Genomic DNA, 22,068 nt, shown 5'->3' on the forward strand with positions numbered 1-22,068 from the left:
ACAAAGGCAAAGCCAGACTTGATTATTGTAATGCAAGGCTATCCGTAGGAAGGACAATGAGTGAAAAGTAGAACTAGCATGACTATCAATGGCCCTGCCTTGTTGACTCATGAAATTGGATTCACTATGTGAGAGCCCAACTGCCCTTCTTACTAACACCAGTTCAACCTTGAAGGGGATGGGCTACAGCAGAAGACCATAAATAAGCACTCAGTGGCCAATTTATTAGGCACAGGATGTTATGCACCGTTCCTCATGCCGAAAAGGAAGTGATGTGGCCTGAGTTCTCACACTGCCAATACGCTTTTTGCTTGCAGCATAGAGCAAGAGTATATTTGAAAATCAGTGGGAAGGGATGGAGTGAATTGTGTAGCCAGATAACATCATGGCAGAGATAATTAGACTTTTGGATTTACAAATACTATGAAATGCACAACAAAATGATTACGTAAAAAGAAATCAAAAGCCTGCAAAAAACTAACTAGTACTTGCGTAATACTTATTAACGAGCTGAAGGCATCCAAATGCATATTTTGCTTGAAACTGCATTCTTTGACATCTGTTTTCTATGAGAAAATTGCACCTCAGTGTGATATTTTTCCAGGTTAGAATGCCTGAGCTATCATGTGAATTCACTCCCAACTGTGAAAATGACCTGGGCACTTCCAACCTCATTTCATCTTAGTGTCTCTGACATTTTCCCAGCAGCAGACTTGCACTTAATTAAATCACACCTAGCTCAACACTCATTTCTGCTCTCCTTGGTTATAACCCAGAGTTTACGGGCACCAAAGTAGGATCTCAGTTTTCAATTACAGTGCAACTAAACACTGTACTCTGTATTGTGTTTCATTTGTATCAGTTTAAAGGGACACTCTGCTGACATTGTAGCCACTGTCTGGAAGGCTTCAGTACTCACAGCAGGCTGCTCATGCACCTAAGGTCCACAAATTATATTTCCAGGAGTTTCCTCCAGCATCTCTCCGCTCATTCATTGGAAACACTACTGGCGGCAGTGGCCATGGAGGTCACGTTGGGGAGTTTGGGGTAAGAACAAATACATGCCCTTATCAGAAGGCCTACCCTCGCAGAGTCTTCAGAAACACCCCTTCCTACATAACCCTCTACAATGAACAATGTAGTTGCAAGTTCAGACAATCATCAGGGAGATGCCCACTCAGCGACTACTGTATTAGGTACCTCCTAATAAAGTGGCCATTGAGTGCACGTGTGTGGTCTTCTGCTGCTGTAGCCCAACCACTTCAAGGTTCAAAGCATTTTGTGCCTTCAGAGATGATCTTTTGCACACCACACCTTTTGTAATATGTAGTTATTTGAGTTACCGTCAGCTTCCTGTCAGGTTGAACCAGTCTGGCCATTCTCCTCTGCCCTCTCCGTAACAAGGCGTTGTCACCCACAGAATTGCTGCTCACTAGATGTGTTTTTTTAAATTTATCACCCTACTTTCTGTAAACTCTAAAGACAGGTGTGTGTGAAAATCCCAGGAAATCAGCAGTTTCTGAGATACGCAAACCACTCCATCTGGCACTAACAATCATTCTATGGCCAAAGTCACTTGGATCATAATTTTTCCCCATTCTGATGTTTGGTCTGAACAACAACTGAACCTCTTGACCATGTCTGCATGCTTTTATGCATTGAGTTGCTGCCACATGATTGGCTGATTGGCCAATGATTAGCTGCATTCATGAGCAGGTGTACGGACGTACCTAATTAAGTGGCCACTGGGTATATTGCATTCTGGGGGAAGATTTTCATGCCTACTCTCATACTTGCATGGAGCTCACAGTTATTTTCATTCAGAAATTTCCATTGCAAGATGATCTCTTCATCATCTGTCATCTTTCAATTTGCAATGCCTAGCACTATCTGAGAATAAACTTGGGCTTTTTACTGTCAAGACGTTGATTTAAATCTGTTTGCATTCCAGCGAGGCGCTGGCGTCATTTTAGGCAATGAGATTTACCAACATTACTGGCTTCCACAGGATCAGGTAGATATTGAGGTGCCCCTGAGGGCTCCCAGCAGAAACCCAAATCTTTTCCATAGTGTCCAAGTGGTTGTGAGTTATCAGAAGACATCTCTTCAGGCCAATGCCATAGACTGATGAAGCAGAATTAAAGTCTTCATAATGGTAAGGATCCAATTGCCTGGAGGATTGGATCCTAGGGTCAAAGGTTAGCTTTGCTTTCTCATATCTGTTTATAGATTTTTAACACCTACAGAGCACAGATGCATTGAGAGGGACAACAAGTATCAAAATGGTTGTTGGGTAGAACATTTGAAGATGCCATTCAAATACTGGTACCAACCCTGGGTAATATGTGGTTCCTGTCCACTGGGCTTGAATTCTCCTCATTGTTTGCTGTAGTTTCCAGAGTCAAAACTCAAAAAAGCAGCTAGTACCAGTAGATTACCTGAAATTCGAAGGTACCAGGTGCAGATAAGGGGTAATGATGATTGTGTGAACAGCAGGTGTAAGAGGATGAGGCAGGGCACCTGGGAATCCATGGTGAAACACCATTATTTGTCAGCAGAACACAGAGGAAGCTTTGAGACATGGCGACAGAGAGACATTGAGACTCCCACCTGGAGTATTGTGTGTAGTTTTGGTCCCCAAATTTGAGGAAGGACATTCTTACTATTGAGGGAGTGCAGTGTAGGTTCACAAGGTTAATTCCCGGAATGGCGGGACTGTCATATGTTGAAAGATTGGAGCGACTGGGCTTGTGTACACTGGAATTTAGAAGGATGAGAGGGGATCTGATTGAGACATATAAGATTATTAAGGGATTGGACACGCTGGAGGCAGGAAGCATGTTCCCGCTGATGGGTGAGCCCAGAACTAGAGGCCACAGTTTAAGAATAAGGGGTAGGCCATTTAGAACAGAGATGCGGAAAAACTTTTTCACCCAGAGAGTGGTGGATATGTGGAATGCTCTGCCCCAGAAGGCAGTGGAGGCCAAGTCTCTGGATGCATTCAAGAGAGAGTTAGATAGAGCTCTTATATATAGTGGGGTCAAGAGTTATGGGGAGAGGGCAGGAATGGGGTACTGATTGTGTATGATAAGCCATGATCACAGTGAATGGCGGTGCTGGCTAGCAGGGCCGAATGGCCTACTCCTGCACCTACTGTCTATTGACATCATAATAGGGAGACAATCACAGATTCTGCAGATGCTGGAAATTCAGAGCAAGACACACAAATTGCTGGAGGAACTCAGCAGGTCAGGCACCATCTACGGAGAGGTAAAAAAAAGTCAACGTTTCTGCTCAAGATCCATCATCAGAACAGAGCAGCGTCAGTGCTAATGGAAGGTCTCAGCCTGAAATATCTATTGTTTATTCCTCTCCATAGATGCTGCCTGACCTGCTGAGTTCCTCCAGCATTTTGTGTTGATAGATATCTTTCCTCAGCAGCTGACAAATTCTGAGCTACAATCCACATTCACTCCCCATTATAATCCTCATCAAAAGCATATTTCCATCATTAAACAGCCAAGAGAAAAAGATGACATAATAATCTCTCACATCTTGCTGTGCAAAGTTATTGGTCAAACAATGAATGATTCCTTGATCATTTAACATCAATGGCTTGAAGATAGTAACATGATGAGCGGTGCTTTACTAAAACTATTACGACTCCTGTACAAACAACCATTTGCTTAAATCAGCTTCACTCTGCAGGTGTAAGCTTTGGTTGGGATCTTTGGCACTTTGAACTGCTACTAGCAATGTCAATGGTCTAACTTGTAGCCACAGCAACTGAAAATAATGCACATCACAACTTATTGATTGGACTTGCCTTCATTGGCTAGAGAGATGCATCAAGAGGGTAACATTTTCAGCCAGTGAAGCATTACAATCATTCAGCCATGGGAAATCACTCCTTAGATTTCAAATGAGGTTGAAGTTGAGATATTCCATCATTTAACCATTTCAAGGAACACAATAGAACACGATTAATGTACCATATAAGGCAAAAGCACAGTAAATAGATATGATCATTGCAGTTAATTAATTGTTTTGCTGCACAAGTTAACATACAGAGTCATAAAATTGTCTGAGGCCACTGCCAGTCAGAGCATGCCTGGTGTATCATGGCTTGGTGCTTCTGCACCCACACCAACCTCCCTCCCTGCCACCTGTCCCACACCCCTTCACCATTCCCAATATCCTTTGCTCCTGTTTGATTTACAAACTCTCTCTCTACTCCTCATTGATAAATAGTGTGCAAAAGTGCAAAAGCTACTGTATATACAGTATATATGCCTAAGATTTTTGCACAGTACTGTAAAGGGCTGAAGAAGCAGAGATCTTCAAATAAGTAGACAAAGGTGTACTTAGTTATAAATAGGAGTAGCATCTGGTAATCTGGGGAGTCAAGCACCAAAGTCCTAGATGCATATAATTTTGATGACGAAGGGTCTCAGCCCGAAACGTCGACAGCGCTTCTCCCTGTAGATGCCGCCTGGCCTGCTGTGTTCCACCAGCAATTTGTGTATGTTGTTGTTTAATATAATTTTACCTTATTTTTATCTTAGTGAGATTTATATTCCTTTGTTTTCCTGTTCTGTAGACTGCTATTGCAAGACAACAAATGTCACAATATTTGTCAGTGATTCTGATAAAGAACAGCATTCCTCTGGCCTCACTGTGCTTGTCTGTGACATTGTAATGATCCCTGTTCAGGTCTCCAAACACTCTGTTTGCTCCTCCACTGATTCCTGCTTTCCACCATTTTTAAAGCCTCCTGCTGTGCATCCAGGGCATGCTCTCTTCTCACTACTACCATCGGCAGGAGGCACAGGAGATATATGTAATGACATATATGTACTCTGATAATAAAGTCTGCTTTGAACTTTGTGCCTAAGGTCCCACACCATCAGGTTCAGGAATCCTACAACCATCTGGCTCCTGAACCAGTGTGGATTACCTTACTCATCGCAACTCTGAACTGATTCCATGAGACTCACTTTCTCGGACTATATTCTCAATAGTATTTATTAGTTTATTTTAATTGCACAATTTGCCTTCTTTTGCACCTTGGTTTGTTAGTTGTGCTTCTGTGGTTCTTTTCGTAAGTTCTATTGTGTTGCTTTATTTTCCTGTGGATGACTGCAGGAAAATGAATCTCAAAGTAGTATATGGTGACACGTATGTAATTTGATAATAACAGGAGGGTAGATATCAGGCAGAATATTTCCCGCTTGCATGGGAAGAAATGGATTGGAGAGGCTTCACAGCATCGAAGTTTAGGGGCAGAAGGGTGGGTAATGGGGTAGAGGAGGGAGAAAAGGATCAACCATGATTGAATCGCAGAGCAGACTTGATGGGTCAAATTGCCTAATTCTGCATCTATGCCTTGTGGTCTTATGGCCTTAATCTCCCTTTCTTCCAGCATTTTCTCTGCCATTGATATTATGTTCACAGATCTATAGTTACTAGGTTTTTCCCTGTGGCCTTTATTGAAAGTGAGGACGAAATATGCCAACCTCCAGTTACCTGATAACTCACTCATGTCCAATGAATATTTAAAAGTCACAGTTAGTGCCGCAGCAAAATCTTCCCTTGCCTCCTATAGCAGCCTGGGATAAATCCTATTTAGTCCATATCTCCCAAACACTCATATAATTCTATCCCTCTTTATCTAACAAATAATAGGGCATCCTGGATAAGGGACAATGACTATTGTAGAAGGAAATCATTTGGAGATAGGGACAAGGAGATGGAGGTAAACCTCCAATGAAATAGTAAGTTCCCACAGAAAATTTCCAACTTTCAGAGGTAAATTGGCATTCTCCCTGTCATTACCTACCTGACATCTGCCCAGCTAACCTAATGTGCTCATCCCTCGCAGTGCCAACAGTAAACAATGTGGCAGGACTTGTTCTATCAGACCACCGAATGTTTGGCATCCCCTCATGTGTTCTGAAGAAATATTTGGTGCTGCAGCTAACAGAGCTACTGATAATAACCTGGGTTCAATCCTGACTTTCAATGCTGCATGTGGATTTTTCCCGATCTCTCTATGACCTTCCTTGATTTTCTCCAGACACTTATTTCCCCTTACATCACAAAGCCATTCGACTTGGTAGCTTAATTAATCTCTGTGAGTTGCCCCTGGCTGCTTAACGGTTCATGCAGACTCAATGGGCTGAAGGGTCTCGTTCCATACCACACAACTCTATGAATCTCTAAGTCATGATGTTTTGTGTTAATCTACTTTGTAGATTTATTTTTATGGTATGAAGTTTCAGCTGAGTTACTTCTGGGTTGAAAACTGTTGTGGCTGCCTACTCTTGAGTCAGTGAGTGGCTTGTTAAAAATGGCATCACTTGAAAAAAAATAGAACATTTCCATTTCATTGTGTTTTTACACAATGAAAATCATTATACAAGTATTCGACACTGAAAGGAATAACATCTTAAAGTTCCTGCTGTGATTATGCTTAGTGAATGACTTCACATAACGCGTAATAGAAAACCTAAAACAGAATATTTGCACTTATTTGCAATAATGATAGAAGAGCACTGATTAGACATGTCCTTACATTATCACAAATTGTACAGTTTGACTGCTTTACTCATTAATAAATTATTGTCTTATGTGGGTTGTGGGTTTCTCTAAAAAGAACACCTCCTCCATATTCATGAAAGGATTGACACAGACAGTGTCACATCTCTTTTCATGGTTTAGATTTCACTACACAATTAATGAATACATTTTTACTTTGTTTTCATTTGTACAATAATATGACAAAATCTTGATCAATTAAGATCAATTGATCTTTTAAGAGGGTGGGGGTGGACAGGGATGGGTTACAGATTAAAGACTTGGTTTGGAAATCCCTTTAGTTTCATCCTCAGTGTCTAAATTTAAGTACATCAGTAAAACTATATGAGAACCTACCCACACATAAAGTTGTCAACATATCCACCTCCAGTATTCAGGTTTTCTACCTATCCACGGGGATAATTTACTAAATTAATGAAGTATCATTATTACACACATCTTCACCAGCAGCCAAAGTGTCTGAATCTAGCATAAGTCCAGCACTCCTCAAGAAGAAACAAACTACTGCATATCAAATGTTAACAAACTGCAGCCAGGTAATCAGACTGTGTGCACATAGGCACAACAAATATTGGTATCTTTCTTTGAAATATTTTAGCTGCGATGTCACCTATTTTAGTTTAAGCCAGTTAATACATCTACCTCTGAGAGTCAAGTACATTAACAATTTGCATCCTTGTACTCTGCAGTATAACCTGGCTGGTGGCGCAGTGACATCAACGCCGGACTCCGGAGCAAAGTTTCCCGAGTTCGAATCCAGTCGGGCCACTCACAGACATGCTTTCCATCCGTGCCAGATTGAGTATCGAGTTCACAACTCGGCCTCGTTAAAAAAAAACACTGCTGTGTGAGATGGACATGAATCTCACAGAATCTTTCCTCCAAGACAATCACCTGAAAAAGTTAAGTGGTCGCTGAGGTTCTGGCACAGAATGGCATACAAAAAAAATTCTGCAGTATGAATAAATTTCCTTGTGTTTAAAACATGCCTAAGTCTAGATTCTTGGCACTATTATACACAATTAGAGCCTCCTCTTAATGCCTGGATAGCATTATTCTAATACGCAAAACTCTGAAATCTTCTCCTTTATACTTGAAATGTGTCATAAAACCAGGTTGTAGAAAAATTATGAACTGTTAGCACACCATATTGAAAACACACATTTACGTTTTTCTGATGGATTTATAAATAAATAATCTACTAACAAATCAAGGAATCAAAATTGTCATCATTTTTATGAGCAGCTCACAGAACAAGACAACTTTGTCAAGCAACACATATGGATGTGATTTCTTGGCACTGGAGAATTTGATCACAAAAGCCTTTATCAAACAAATTAACTTGTTTTTATTTAAGAACATACAGTATAGATTTAAACCACTCTCATATCATCAAAGTAACAAAAAAACTTTTGTAGATCAAAAACCCATAACTAATAAAGAAAACAAAAGTAAAAAATATCGAATGTAACTAACTAAATTTCAAAATCAAAAGACTCGTTGGACATATTTTCAGTTTTCTGGAAGCATGGACTGGCCAATACTTAATCCAGCCCACAGTCTCTATAAATTTAGAAGTCAACTTCTCTTACTCTTTTCATGGTTTATTCTTCTGCTTCAAATCTTTAATGAGTTTAAGATGTATATTGCCATACTATTGAGCATTGTTCAAATGAATTGCACTAGTCTGATCTTTGACATAAGGAATGTCATCTTGCTAAGGGTCATAAAAAGTTGGTACAGGAATTTTTGTTGCATTCAACTGTAACATAATTTCACAGGCAATTGAAGCAAAGAACACGGCATTGCTGCCTCTTATTTTTATTTAAAGGAGGTAACCAGTCCATGAAATGCATGTCACATGTGTCTAACTAACTTTCCACAGATTATATGAGTAGTTCACATTACATCATTCAGCCAGAATGCATGATGCATTTGCAGAGAGAGATCCAGTTATTTTGAAAAAATTATTCTGTTAATGATTAAAAATCCAGCCGATCGCTCTCCCATTTCACTATCTGAATCACTGCATTCAAGTTTCTGTACCTGTCACAGATCCAATCAATCCTCCCAAAGTCTCCTTGTAGTCTTTGTGATGGTGAGGTATTGCGCATTATCTGTGCTATTTTTGACATGTATGAGCACATTGTCCTCTTCTAATGATTGTGTTCCTTTAGTAAAACTGACATTACTCAGGTCCGATCTTATCCATGTGATCATAGATAAAGCTTTTCTTCACTTATGACTCACATTTTAGCTCATCACCATACTACTCCTCGAGTTACCCATGCTTCTATTATTCTATCTTCTCTTCTTGCCTAAATGCAAACTCACAGCAACATCCTACCTTTGATGGTGGACTTGCAATGGATTCTGGCCAGAATAAAAGGCATCAAAGACATCCCACAAACTGTAGAACAGAATAACATTTTCACTGAATAATTCTTGACGAATTAGTATATGTGATATAAGTGGATGCTGTCCCACCATAATCATGGGATTGATGTCCACAAACCCTAGGTTTTGAAAAGTTAATCAATTTCACTAGTTTCAATACAATGTAAGTTTAGTTCTAGTAATGTTAACAGACAGGCCATCTTTCTGTACAGTACATTTTTCAGTTTGTAAGAAAATTCATAGCACTTTAGTTTTATCAATGGGTATCATAAATTCACTTCACAAACAAGAGAAAATCTGCAGATTCTGGAAATCTGAGCAACACACACAAAATGCTGGAGAAACCCAGCAGGCCAGGCAGCATCTAGGGGAAAAAATAGAGTTGATGTTTTGGGCCGTGACCCTTGGAAGGGTCGGAGGGATGGGCGATCAGCTGTCCCTAACTTGAGGCATGAGACCTGACCAACCATTAGCAGAACAGGCACTTCCAAGAAAAAGAAGGATGAGGCACTGGAACACAGGAAGAACCATAGCTCCGTAGGCGGTGAGCACTCATCTTCACAGTGCAGCTGAAACTCAGCAATCTCATCTGACCTCACCAACCAAACAGACAGTATTAGGGATGCATAAACTAGCAACCAGGGTGCCCAACAGATCCTCTTGACTTGTGGCATGGAATGAGTTCATGCAATTTAACAGTTGGTAAGCCAAGTACACCCCTTCCACTTTCTCTGCAGATTTACAGAAAACAGGTTACGCAATGATACGGTGAGATAGAGCCACAAACAAGAGAAAATCTACAGATGCTGGAAATCCGAGCAACACACACAAAATGCTGGAGGAACTCAGGACTTCTTGCTGAAGGGTTTTGGGCCAAAACATCGACTGTACTTTTTTCCATAGATGCTACCTGGCTTGCTGAGTTTCTCCAGCATTTTGTGTGTGTTGCTTGGTAAAATAGAGCCTATCAGTGAACTGCTGACCTCCAGGATCCCTCTCAAGATGTTCAAAGCTACCTCGGCTTCAAATGTGCAGATAAGAACCATCTTTGGGGATAACAAGATTCTACATGATTGGTCAATCACACTAATTGGAGTAATATAAAGGTTTGCCAAACACCAGCTCTATCCCAACTCACATTCAGATTCCAATCTGAATCCTTGTCAACATAATTTTTGCAGTTGTGATTATCTTCAGTTTCAACTTGCCATTCCTTTGCATGCGGCTGCCATCATTCTATCCATGCCAAGTCATTGCCATCATCAACACCTGATAGCCATTCCCAGTTTATGTTAAGTTTTTATTTTAACTTAGCCCCATTAATGATGGATAAATACAAACAATGCGATCTCTATGAATCTGAAGCTGGTGAAGCCTTAAATTCTAATTCTGCTAAGAAACAGAAACTACAGAGGTGTGTCAATACAATGTTACATACCTGGAGTATGGTTTTATTCTGTTCCCGTCAGATCAACGACGACCCACGTGTCTTATTTGTAATACTATACCATCCCATAAAGCCATGAAAACATCAAGATTGCAGGAACACTTCCATAAAAGGCAGCCTGAAAAGGCTACCTATGGTATTACTCAGTTCCAGAAGATGAAAGATGCATTTGAAAAGTGTTGCACACTCAAATCATTTGCCAAGAAAGCTAAAAGCGACCTTAATAGTGACCTCATTGCTTCTTATAACATTTCCAAAATGATAGCAAAGTGTGGAAAATTTCATACAATTGGTGGAAGATTAATAATGCCTGATTTATCAGAAATGCTCACCATTGTTCTCAAAATGGATACCAGTATTTTAAAATCAATTCCTCTGAGTAATAACTCTGTAGCTCACAGTATTGACGAAATGAGTAAAGACACTGAGCATTAACTATGCACAGAGCTACAATAGACAGGATTTGGGATGCAACTGGATGAGTCAACTGTGCAAGACAATGAGGCATTGCTAATAGCTAATATCACAAATGGAAAAGTTTTTGAAGAGATTCTCTTCTGTAAAAAGTTAAAAGGGCTGGCTGGTGGAGTAGTGGCATCAGCACTGGACTTGTGTTCAAACCCAGCTGGGTTCCGACCTGGGCAGCAGCAATATCTCTGCGGAAGAAAGGCCTGGAAATCTGCTTCCATATCTTGCCGTGAAAACCTTATAGTCAATAAGGTTACAAAGAGTTGGACTCGACTTAACGACTGAACAACAACAAAAAGTAAAAAAAAAAGAAATATCAGCAGAGAATCAATCTCTGATGAGCTCAAAATGGAATTAGGAACATGATTTCTTGTGCAACAGATGGAGCTCCATATATGACAGGTCACCATGCTGATTTAGTGGCATTTCTGAAAAAAGAAATTCCAAATCTGTTTGCAATCCATTGTGTAATTCATTGTCAAATCTCACAGCCAAAAACAGCAAGGAGTGACTTTTGTCAAGCATGGTTCTTGTAATATGTGCTATCAACAAAATTAAAGCTCATTAAGTTAAACAGAGAATAGAGTTTGAACACTTGCTTCTTCACACTGAAGTGCACTGGCTGTCAAAAGGCTGCTGCTTAAAATCTTTTATTGATCTTTTGTACACCGTGGTTGAATTTCTGATCAAAGTCGACAAAAGCTTGGGAAGCAAGATTGAACTTCTCTGTGGAGATGTGGCAGACCTAGCCGATCTGTATGACAAAATGAACATTCTAAATATGAAACTGCAGGGAGAGAATTTCAATTTAATCCAGGCCAAAAGTGCAGAGTCCACTTCTATCAGAAAATTGGAAATAAATACACAAGTCATTGAGAGAAGAATGTTCTCAGTTAAAGTAAGCACTCTGTTTAACAGACGGTGATTTGCAAGATCACTGCTTACATTGCAGTCACCAAAGAAGGATTTTCGGAATTGATTCAAGGATTTGAACAATCTGGAAATTCCTGACTGGGTAATTAACCTATTTCTTTGCAAGGTGGAAGAACAAGAAATGAGCTTGCAAGAATAACTGATCAAAATTCAGAATGCAGAAGCAAAAAACACTTTTTAAAAATGTTGGCTTTTGTGGTATTTGGCTACATAGTCATATGAAGTTTCATGGTCTTTGGAGAAGAGCTGAACTGCTTTTCATTGCGTTTCCTTCCTCCTACCTGGTTGAAAGAGGCTTCAGAGCAGTGAACCGCATACTCACAAAAAACAGAAATTGCTCGGACATTGTTACACGCGGGGGCTTTTGCTGTCACAACTTGAACCAGATATTTCAACCATCAAGCTGAAGGATCACATTGATATCGAAGCTGCTGTACAGCGTACAGATACTGTGTAAGCTAGATTTAAAGACAAATAAAAATTTAAAGCAGACCCATTTTTCTCATGTTAGCATATGGTAAACATGGTAAACACTATGGGGGTGCCGGAAATTATATTGTGCCTAAGAGGGGCATTGGAAAGTATGAAGGTTCTTTCTGGGAGTGGTGGGATAAAAACAGTTGGGAAATAATGATATAGAACTAAAGGCAGTGTTATGAACCAATTACAGCAGACTTGTACACTGATTTCTCAGTACTAACAAGCAGTAGAGACCACCAATGGCAAATTAAACTTCACTCTACAGCCTAGATCTTCCAAATGTTTGCAATACTTTACGTGCAGCCTAAATGGATTTATTTTAAAGGTTCAACATGACTTTATGTTTTATAAATGGAAGCATGCAGTCCTAAAGCCCAAGATCCCATATGGCTTCCTAATTGAATTCTGGAACTACCTTACCTACTCTCAATGCACATTCAGATCTCTCTGTTTATTTCACTTTGATAAGGTTGTAATCTTTTGCCTCCATTATTGTCTTTGTCCCTCTTTTCAAAAAGATCTAATTATTACTCGGCATATCTGCATTTCACCTTGTGACCATGAAAAAAAAATGCCCTCATTTGTACCACTCCTACTAACTTATGACATGTACATAAATGGAAATTTTACCCTTTAAACCAATATGTAAGTTATTAATGAATATCAAAATTAGCAGCAATTCCAGCAGCTGCCCATGGGAAAGACTTTGCCTTTCTCCAGTCAGAATTTCAATTACTTGGTCTGGCCCCCTGGTTTTTGTTCCTGAGCAAAATTCCTACCCATGCCTTCAATGATTCTTCAAATTGACGAGTTTCATTTCTGCTAACAATTCTTTCAGACAGAAATTTTATTCAGCATGTTGAGGCCATCAGACCATAAGATATAGGAGCAGAAATAGGCCATTTGGCCCATTGAGTCAGCTCTGCCATTCCATCACGGCTGATCCACTTTCCCACTCAGTCCCAGTCTCCTGCCTCTCCTGATATCCCTTCATGTCCTGACTAATTAAGAATCTATCAGCCTCTGTCTTAAATATAACTGAAAGTTTGGCCTCCTCAGCCACCTGTAGCAATGAATTGCACAGATTCACACCTCTCTGGGTAATGAAATTCCTCCTAATCTCTGCTCTAAAAAGATGACCCTCTATTCTGAGGCTGTGTTCTCTGGACTCTCCCACCACAGAAAATATGCTATCCACATCCACTCTATCAAGTCCTTTCAACATTCAATAGGTTTCATTTAGGTCACCCTTCATTCTTATGAATTCCAATGAGTACTACAGGCCCAGAGCCATCAAATGCTCTTGATATGACAAGCCTCTCAATCTCTGAATCTTTTTTGTGAACCTCCTTTGAACCTTCTATGACGTAACTACATTCTTTTTAAGATAAGGGGCAAGTTAATTTTCTTCTGAAAATCTGTGAGATGACAACTACTACGTTACCTTCATCAATCCTCCTTGAAACTTAACAAAATAGAAAGAGAATATTTAGGGGGCTAGGTAGAGAAGTTAGCTATGTCTAAGCTTGACTGATTAGTAAACAAAAACAAATTGTGATAGACATGTGATCTTAATAACTGTATTCATGTAGATCTCAATGTGTGTTTTCTCGCAAAAATAGAGATAGAAAAGCATCTGGAGACACAAGAGACCACAGATGCTGGAAATGTGGAGCAACATACAAAATGCACAAGGAACCCAGTGGGTCAGGTGGTATCTGTGGAGGGACTTGGACAGCCAACTGCTCATTACCTTTCATATACACTGCCTGACCTGCTGAATTCTTCCAACATGTTTGTCGTTGCTATAGAAATGCTTCCTGCACTTTACCTTGTTAGCTATTGGAAAAAATGATTGAAGGCTACAAGTGCAAAGGCCATGCTTAACCGTGGAAACACAAAGAATGGAAAGGAATCCTGTTGTTATAGTTAACACATACACACCAACTTCTTTTCTGCTCTGAAGCTTTAAAATTACAACTTCATTTCAAGATAACATTGACAAAAATCTGTGCATATATAATTAACATATTTGACTTTGTATTTGAATTCCTGCTTAGGAATATTAGGTACAAAAACATCCTTAGAAAACAAAACTGAAGCTGTTCAAAACATTCTAAATGTCCCACTTTATTGTGTCCATTTCTTTGCATTACGGCCATCTCCTTCACTCTTGTGTAAACATAACTTGTGAGAGGTCAGAACTGAGTGAAAATGACTTGACTGCAATCAATACTGAAAATTTCAAGGACGTAAAGCTATACTTATCCATCCTCCCGTGATAAATCGCAGTCTGAATACAATATCATTGAAGCTAGATTACAAAAACACCAGTGAACTAAAATGATACAAAATATCTAAGAATATCTGTCATAATTAAGAGCTGAACTGTCTCTGCCTATACCAGAATTAGAATAAAATTAGTGCTTATCTACAATATCAAAGAATAAGCTATGACTCTGAAAAAGATTATTTTTGTTTTCAGGAAAGATCAGGGCCATATGGAGCGAACATTTCCTTCACGTGCTTTGAGAAACGCAGGATAAATTTTGTCATGATGGGGAGCTAACAAACTGCTGCTTATCCTAATTTGGATATGATGTTTTTACATGGGGGACTTCTCTGTTGCAGGTAGTTTTGGTTGATTTTCAACTAACATATGGCATAGAAACCTCCTCCAAGATAGTCTAACTGAAAGTACTGAATGCTCACTTTTGCCAAAAGCACATTTGTGAAAGATCATGCAAAAAAAGGAAAATTAGGCTTGCATTTACACAGTATCTTTTGCTATTTAGCTCCAAAGCAATCTACAGCCCATACGATAAACTGTACAGATAGTGTACATTAAAAAGTTGGTTGTGGATAATAGCTCTCTGCAATTTGACTACTCAATTTAAATATTTAACTGAGTTACTATTTTCAATAAGGTTCAAAGGAACATCAGGAAATCTCCACTGCCATTCTCCAAATGGTGATATGGAATACTTTGTTCTATTCTAAAAGCCAAACATACTCCACATCTCCTTTAAAAATCTTATTCTGAGGACAACTACTCCATAGTGTGTGATTACTTCAACCCTTCATTGGAATGTCCACCTGGATAATACGCCCAACTCTCCAGATCTGAACCTGGAGATAAAGGCATAACTGAGGATTTTATGCAAAAAATCAGCTCCAGTATCAGCTGTCCATTGTGTTTTCATCTACTTTGTCAATGAGGAAAACTAACTTTATAGTCTTAACCAAATGAATTTTGAAACTACAATCAGCTATGTGATTGTTTTGCAGTTGCCATTGCTCATTAATAGGTAATTAATTGACTTGAAGATATATTGAGTGAGCTTCTTGAAATTAAATCCTGCCTTACATTAAAATTATTATCTTAAAAATTCTTGACCACTCCCCCCCACCACCCCCAGCTATTTCCCCTTGGATGCTGCATATTTCCACCTTTTCCTGACAATTCAATCCTGAGCACAGTAACTGAAGTGCACCCTCCAACCTGAAAAGTAAACCAGAAAACATAACAGACCCTTTGTTCTCAGGCAGCACAAATCAAACCAGCAGAACCAGAAAGCTCTCCACTCAAGAGTCTTAGAGAAGCACAGAAAAATGCACTTCGGCTCACCTAGTAAATGTTAAACTATTTTATTTACTGTGTAAGACTTACCACTGCCTACTGAAGTGCAAAACCCTATGCCTGTCTGCATTAAATTCCATCTGCCATTTTTCCATCCATTTTTTCAGCTGATGCATTTCCCTCTGCAAGACATGATAGCCTTGCTCATTGTCCACTAAAACCTCAGTCCTTGTGTCACCCGCAGATTTGCTGATCCAGTTAACCACATTATCATCCAGATCATTGATATAGACGACAGACAACAAAGGACCCAGCACCAAAACCTGCGACACACTACTAGTCACAGGCCTCCAGTCAGAGAGGCAATCCTCCATGACCACTCTCTGGCTTCTCCCAGAAAGCCAATGTCCAATCCAGTTCACTTCCTCAACTCGAATGCTGAGCGACTGAACCTTCTTGACCAACCTCCTACGTGGAACCTTATCAACTGCCTGACTAAAGTCCACGTGGATAACATCCACTACCTTGCCTTCATCCTCTTTCCTGGTAACTTCCTCAAAAAACTATAAGATTTATTAGACATTACTTACTGAAACAAATCATGGTATAAGGATCAGTTATTCTCTTACAATCCTCATCCTACCAGGTACAACTCTCCATCTCTGCATTTTTCTTGCCTCAGCTTAATAAGCCTTTCACTCAATTTTTTTCCTCTTTATTATCTTCTTCCCTCTTTCTGCTAATTCACTTCCCCACATCTCTCTCTCCACTCCCTTCTTGCCTCAACTCTCCTCTCACCTTTCACTTCATATAACTGTTTAACTCTGTGGACAGTGTAATTTTGAAGTAGATTTTTCACCTGCATCCAGCAGCTCTGCAAATATGCTAACCTCTGTATCAAAATGTCCTTTTGAAACAACATTGAATTGCTTTGCCAATTTAATAAGGCTAATTTAATAATCTGGTGATTTAGCTTGTTTGATATTTTTCCATAATGCCACAAGGAATCTTATTTCTTTCTGCCCAATTTTAAGAGGGAGTAACAGGATCAAGCAGAGTACCATAAGAACAGAATTGTTAAAAATGCATTGCAGCTCTGCCAATAGCTTCATTACCAGTGACTAATGGTTGGTTTTTGCTCTGTAATTTTTCACGAATGTTAGAACGATGACAGTGGGTTTTAAAGTCTAGCTGATTGTACAATCATAGAATCACAAAGCTGTGTAGTACAGAGAAGGGCTATTTTGCCTATTTTCCATATGCCAACATTTTTATTCATCTGTATAAATTCCATTTTCCCTGCATTAGGGCCTCATCTACTCTTTTTAATTTAACTATCTATATGAATGTCTCCTTAATAGTGATTTTATCTAATTCCACCTCCCCTCCTGGCCCCAAGTTCCAGATATCAATCCATACAACCACAGAACATTACAGCACAGAAACAGGCCTTTTGGCCCTTCTTGGCTGTGCCGAACCATTTTTCTGCCTAGTCCCAGTGACCTGCTTCTGGACCATATCCCTCCATACACCTCTCATCCATGTACCTGTCTGAGTTTTTCTTAAATATTAAAAGTGAGCCCGCATTTACCACTTCATCTGGCACCTCATTCCACACTCCCACCACTCACTGTGTGAAGAAGCCCCCCCCCCATGTTCTCTTTAAATTTTTCCCCCTTCACCCTTAACCCATGTCCTCTGGGGTTTTTTCTCCCCTAGCCTCAGTGGAAAAAGCCTGCTTGCATTCACTATCTATACCCATCATAATTCTATATACCTCTATCAAATCTCCCCTCATTCTTCTACACTCCAGGGAATAAAGTCCTACCCCATTCAACCTTTCTCTGTAACTCAGTTCTTGAGTCCTAGCAACATGCTTGAAAACCTTCTCTGCATTCTTTTAACCTTATTAATATCCTTCCTGTAATTTGGTGACCAAAACTGCACACAATACTCCAAATTCGGCCTCACCAATGCCTTATACAACCTCACCATAACATTCCAACTCTTATACTCAATACTTTAATTTATAAAGGCCAGTGTACCAAAAGCTCTCTTTACTACCCTATCTACCTGTGACACCACTCTTAGGGAATTTTGTATCTGTATTCCAGATCCCACTGTTTTACTGCACTCCTCAGTGCCCTACCATTTACCTTGTATGTTCTACCTTGATTTTTCCTTCTGAAGTACAATACCTCACAGTTGTCTGCATAAAACTCCATCTGCCATTTTTCAGCCCATTTTCCCAGCTGGTCCAAATCCTTCTGCAAGCTTTGAAAACCTTCCCACTGCCCACTACACCTCCAATCTTTGTATCATCAGCACATTTGCTGATCCAATTTACCACATTATCACCCAAGTCATTGATATAGATGACAAATAACAATGGGCCCAGCACTGATCCCTGTGGCACACCACTAGTCACAGGCCTCCACTCAGAGAAGCAATCCTCCACTAGCACTCTCTGACTTCTCCCATTGAGCCCATGTCTAATCCAATTTACTACCTCACCATGTATACCTAGTGACTGAATCTTCCTATCAAACCTCCCATGCGGGACCTTGTCAAAGGCCTTACTGAAGTCCATGCAGACAACATCCACTGCCTTCCCTTCATCCACTTTCCTTGTAACCTCCTCGAAAAACTAATAGATTTGTTAAACATGACCTATCATGCACAAAGCTGTGTTCACTCTTCCTAATAAGTCCCTGTCTATCTAAATACTTGTAGATCCTATCTCCTAGTACTCCTTTCAATAATTTACCTACTACCAATGTCAAATTTACCGGCCTATAATTTCTCAGATTAATTTTAGAGCCTTTTTTAAATAACGGAACAACATGATCTATCCTCCACTCCTCTGGCACCTCACCTGTAGATACCAACATTTTAAATATATCTGCCAGGGCCCCTGAAATTTCAACACTAGTCTCCTTCAAGGTCCGAGGAATACCCTGTCGGGTCCTGGGGATTTATCTACTCTGATTTGCCTCAAGATAGCAAGGACCTCCTCCTCTTCAATTTGTAAAGGTTCCATGACCTCACTACTTGTTTACCTTATTTCTATTGACTTCATGCTAATTTCCTTAGTAAATACAGATGCAAAAAACCCATTTAAGATCTCCACCATTTCTTTTGGTTCCATACATAGCTGACTACTCTGATCTTCAAGAGGACCAATTTTATCTCTTACTATCCTTTTGCTCTTAATATACCTGTAGAAGCTAATTGGATTATCCTTCACCTTAACTGGAAAAGCTACCTCATGTCTTCTTTTAGCCCTCCTGATTTCTTTCTTAAGTTTCTTTTTGCACTTTTTATACTCCTCAAGTACCTTATTTGCTCCGTTTCCTATACATGTCATACATTTCTCTCTTCTTCTTTATCAGAGTTCCAATATCCCTAGAGAACCAAGATTTCCTTATTCTTGTTCACTTAAGAATAATCCTCTTTGTAAAAAAAAGTAACACCCAGATCACCTTTAAAACTCCTTCTCACCTTGAAACTATGCTTTTCCTTCCCCTATCCGAGGAAAAGATTTTGACCATCTATCCTACTTAATCCTCTCAGAATTATATAAACCTATCAGATAACCTCCCAATTTCTTCCCCTCAGGAGAAAACAAATCAAGCCATGACTAAAGTCTTTTAAACCAGGCAACATTCTGGTGAATTTCCTTGGCATCTCCTCCGCCACAATCACATGCTTCCTATTGTGTGACAACCACAACTGTATACAGGTTGACCTAACCAGTATTTTATAAACTTGCAACATCTGTTCACCTGTGTTGCCTTTTTCAGGTACAATGAATTTGGCCTCCTTGGTCTCCTTGTTGTACCTGCCATTTACCATATAAGTACTGCTGATATTTGACTTCCAATAACGTGTCGGCTCATATTTGTTGAAACTAAATTCCATCTGCCAGTGTTCAACCAAACTTTTTAAATGACCTAAACGAGGCTTCAGTCTGAGACAAGCTTCCTTGCTATCCACAACACCACTAATTTTTGCATCATATTCAAACTTATTTATCATATCTTCTATGTACACGACCAAGTTGTTAAAATAATATCCACTCTGAATGTGGACTTCTCGATATTTACTTGATTAGACATTGCAAATGTAGTCAGTCAACTTATATGAAGAGACTTTCCTCAGTGTTGATTCAACCGGTACATGCAGTCTCAACAGAAGATCAGTGCAAATCTCGGTTTTTGATGAAATGTCAGAAACTGATTAGAAGGTTTTGAAACAAAAGTTCCAACAATACTATCCATGCCTACTGTATATCTGATGAAAAGGAAATTTCGTAAGAAACCAGTGGCCTGTTGTTGTCGGAGGTGAAGTATTTTGGACAAATTAACACATTTAATAATTGAGAGGCAAAATGAGAAGCTCAGAATAAATAGAGAGTGGCAATAAAGGGAAGGAACTGTTATTAGGGTAGTAATAAAGTTAGTAACAATACAATGAAGCACCTCTTTAATTTGCAAACTAGATTTTGTAAATTTTCTACCATGTAGGTCAATTAGAAAAACACATCATAATAAATAACATTTCTGCCATAGGCTTGTTCTGTATTCTATAAAAACCCTGATAGAAACAAATTTCTCTTTACCTTGGCTATGATTTGGCATATGTGCGCACCTTCCTGTGTAAGTTCAATGAGGCTACTGATTGGTGCTTCGATGCTGTAGAGGTTGGTTGCCGTATCTAACTGATTCACCAGGCTCTGCAAAACAAGACAATGTGATAATAACTATGAGCCATTTTCTCCTTTAAATGTAATGGTGTGACATCAATGTGTGCTGTGTGCTTGAACTGTTTAATTGCAGTGTTAACGTTCAGAAAAGACCAAGTTCCACACTCATCACTTCTGCTTGCTGCAACGAAACTATTCCCTGGGAATTGAGGTCTCTCAGTGATGTTTATTTCAGCATCTGCAATTAAAAATGACCTTTGGACAGAATGACATGTGAAAGAAGTCATTTTGTAATACCTAACATTCTTCAGCACATATAGTATCTGCACGTTAGATCTGCTTCAAATGATGTCAGTACATCAGTTTACACGTAATGTTTCTTTTATTCTGGCACTCATGACAGGGTTACACCGTCCTTTGGACTCACCCCACAATGGCACTAATGTTCCTATCCAGCCATTGTCCAGTAACCAACTCTTTGAAAGTCCAGATTCTGAACATGATTTTGCCTCCCAGTCCTCTGTCACCCCAAGGCCCCTGATGATAATCCTGATCTCTAGCCTCTTCCATTAGCATGATTATTGAACCCCCTAAAATCTTCTTAATTCCTTAACTGATCATTTGTCCAATGGATAGCCCACATGTCAGAATCAAGAACTCAGCTTCTACACCCCACCACACCTATTATTGCTATATGAAACACCTCACACCCTTCCATTCAGTCCATTACCCAACTGTTAAATCAAATTGATTGACAACACTCTACTTTATGGTCCTTTGACAAATTGATCTGGAGGTCTCCACCTGATCATAAAGAAAAAATCTAGATGTCATTCTGATTACCCAATCGTAGATCAAGTTCATCTCCACAATGATTAACATACCTCTGAATTCCAGGCCAATTAAGGCTTACAACAGATAGCCCATCAATTCACAGCAAAGTCTTACTCATGCCAAGGAGCATATTGTCATTTACTAAATAATCTTGGCAAGCCTGTTCATTGGTGTATCATTGCAACAACTTTGTTGTCCACCTATACCAGCACAGTATAACTCAGTCTCTGGACATAGAGATCCTTTGTACTCAAATTAATCTTAATGTGTGTTATTACACTTCCAATTTATTTTTCCTCTTAGTCTAAGCTTTACTATCATGATTGGTTCTTCACAAGTACCAAATAATGAGTAATGAATAATAATAATAAAGGACCCTAAATAATAAGTATGACCACTCATACTTTATGACTATAGTCAGCCAAGCTCCAAGAAATCAGGTTTTTTTTTTACTTATTTTGCTGCTTTGTAAAGTTGAAGCTAATCTCAGTTTTGCCAGCTTGAGCCAATAGAGCCTTCGGTTCTTCTCATTTCTTGAGGTTTAAGCAGGCATTTATAATTGAATAAAAGAAGATAATCAAACGTTACCCCCAGGAAGAGCTAGGTAAGAAATTTTGGAAGTGACTG

General features: G+C 39.4%; 1 protein-coding gene across 2 annotated transcripts in view; it reads right to left on the reverse strand.

The window, feature by feature from the left end:
- LOC132397261 (protein inscuteable homolog) overlaps positions 1 to 22,068 on the reverse strand; it is a 400,127-nt gene that overhangs the window by 146,467 nt on the left and 231,592 nt on the right. For both annotated transcript variants that reach the window (XM_059975774.1, XM_059975773.1), the window contains exon 6: positions 20,524 to 20,637. In XM_059975774.1, the coding sequence (XP_059831757.1) occupies positions 20,524 to 20,637 (114 nt within the window). The remainder of the gene's footprint in view (positions 1 to 20,523; positions 20,638 to 22,068) is intronic.

This window comes from Hypanus sabinus, chromosome 7, assembly GCF_030144855.1.
Source record: "Hypanus sabinus isolate sHypSab1 chromosome 7, sHypSab1.hap1, whole genome shotgun sequence".
NCBI classification, from domain to species: Eukaryota; Metazoa; Chordata; class Chondrichthyes; order Myliobatiformes; family Dasyatidae; genus Hypanus; species Hypanus sabinus.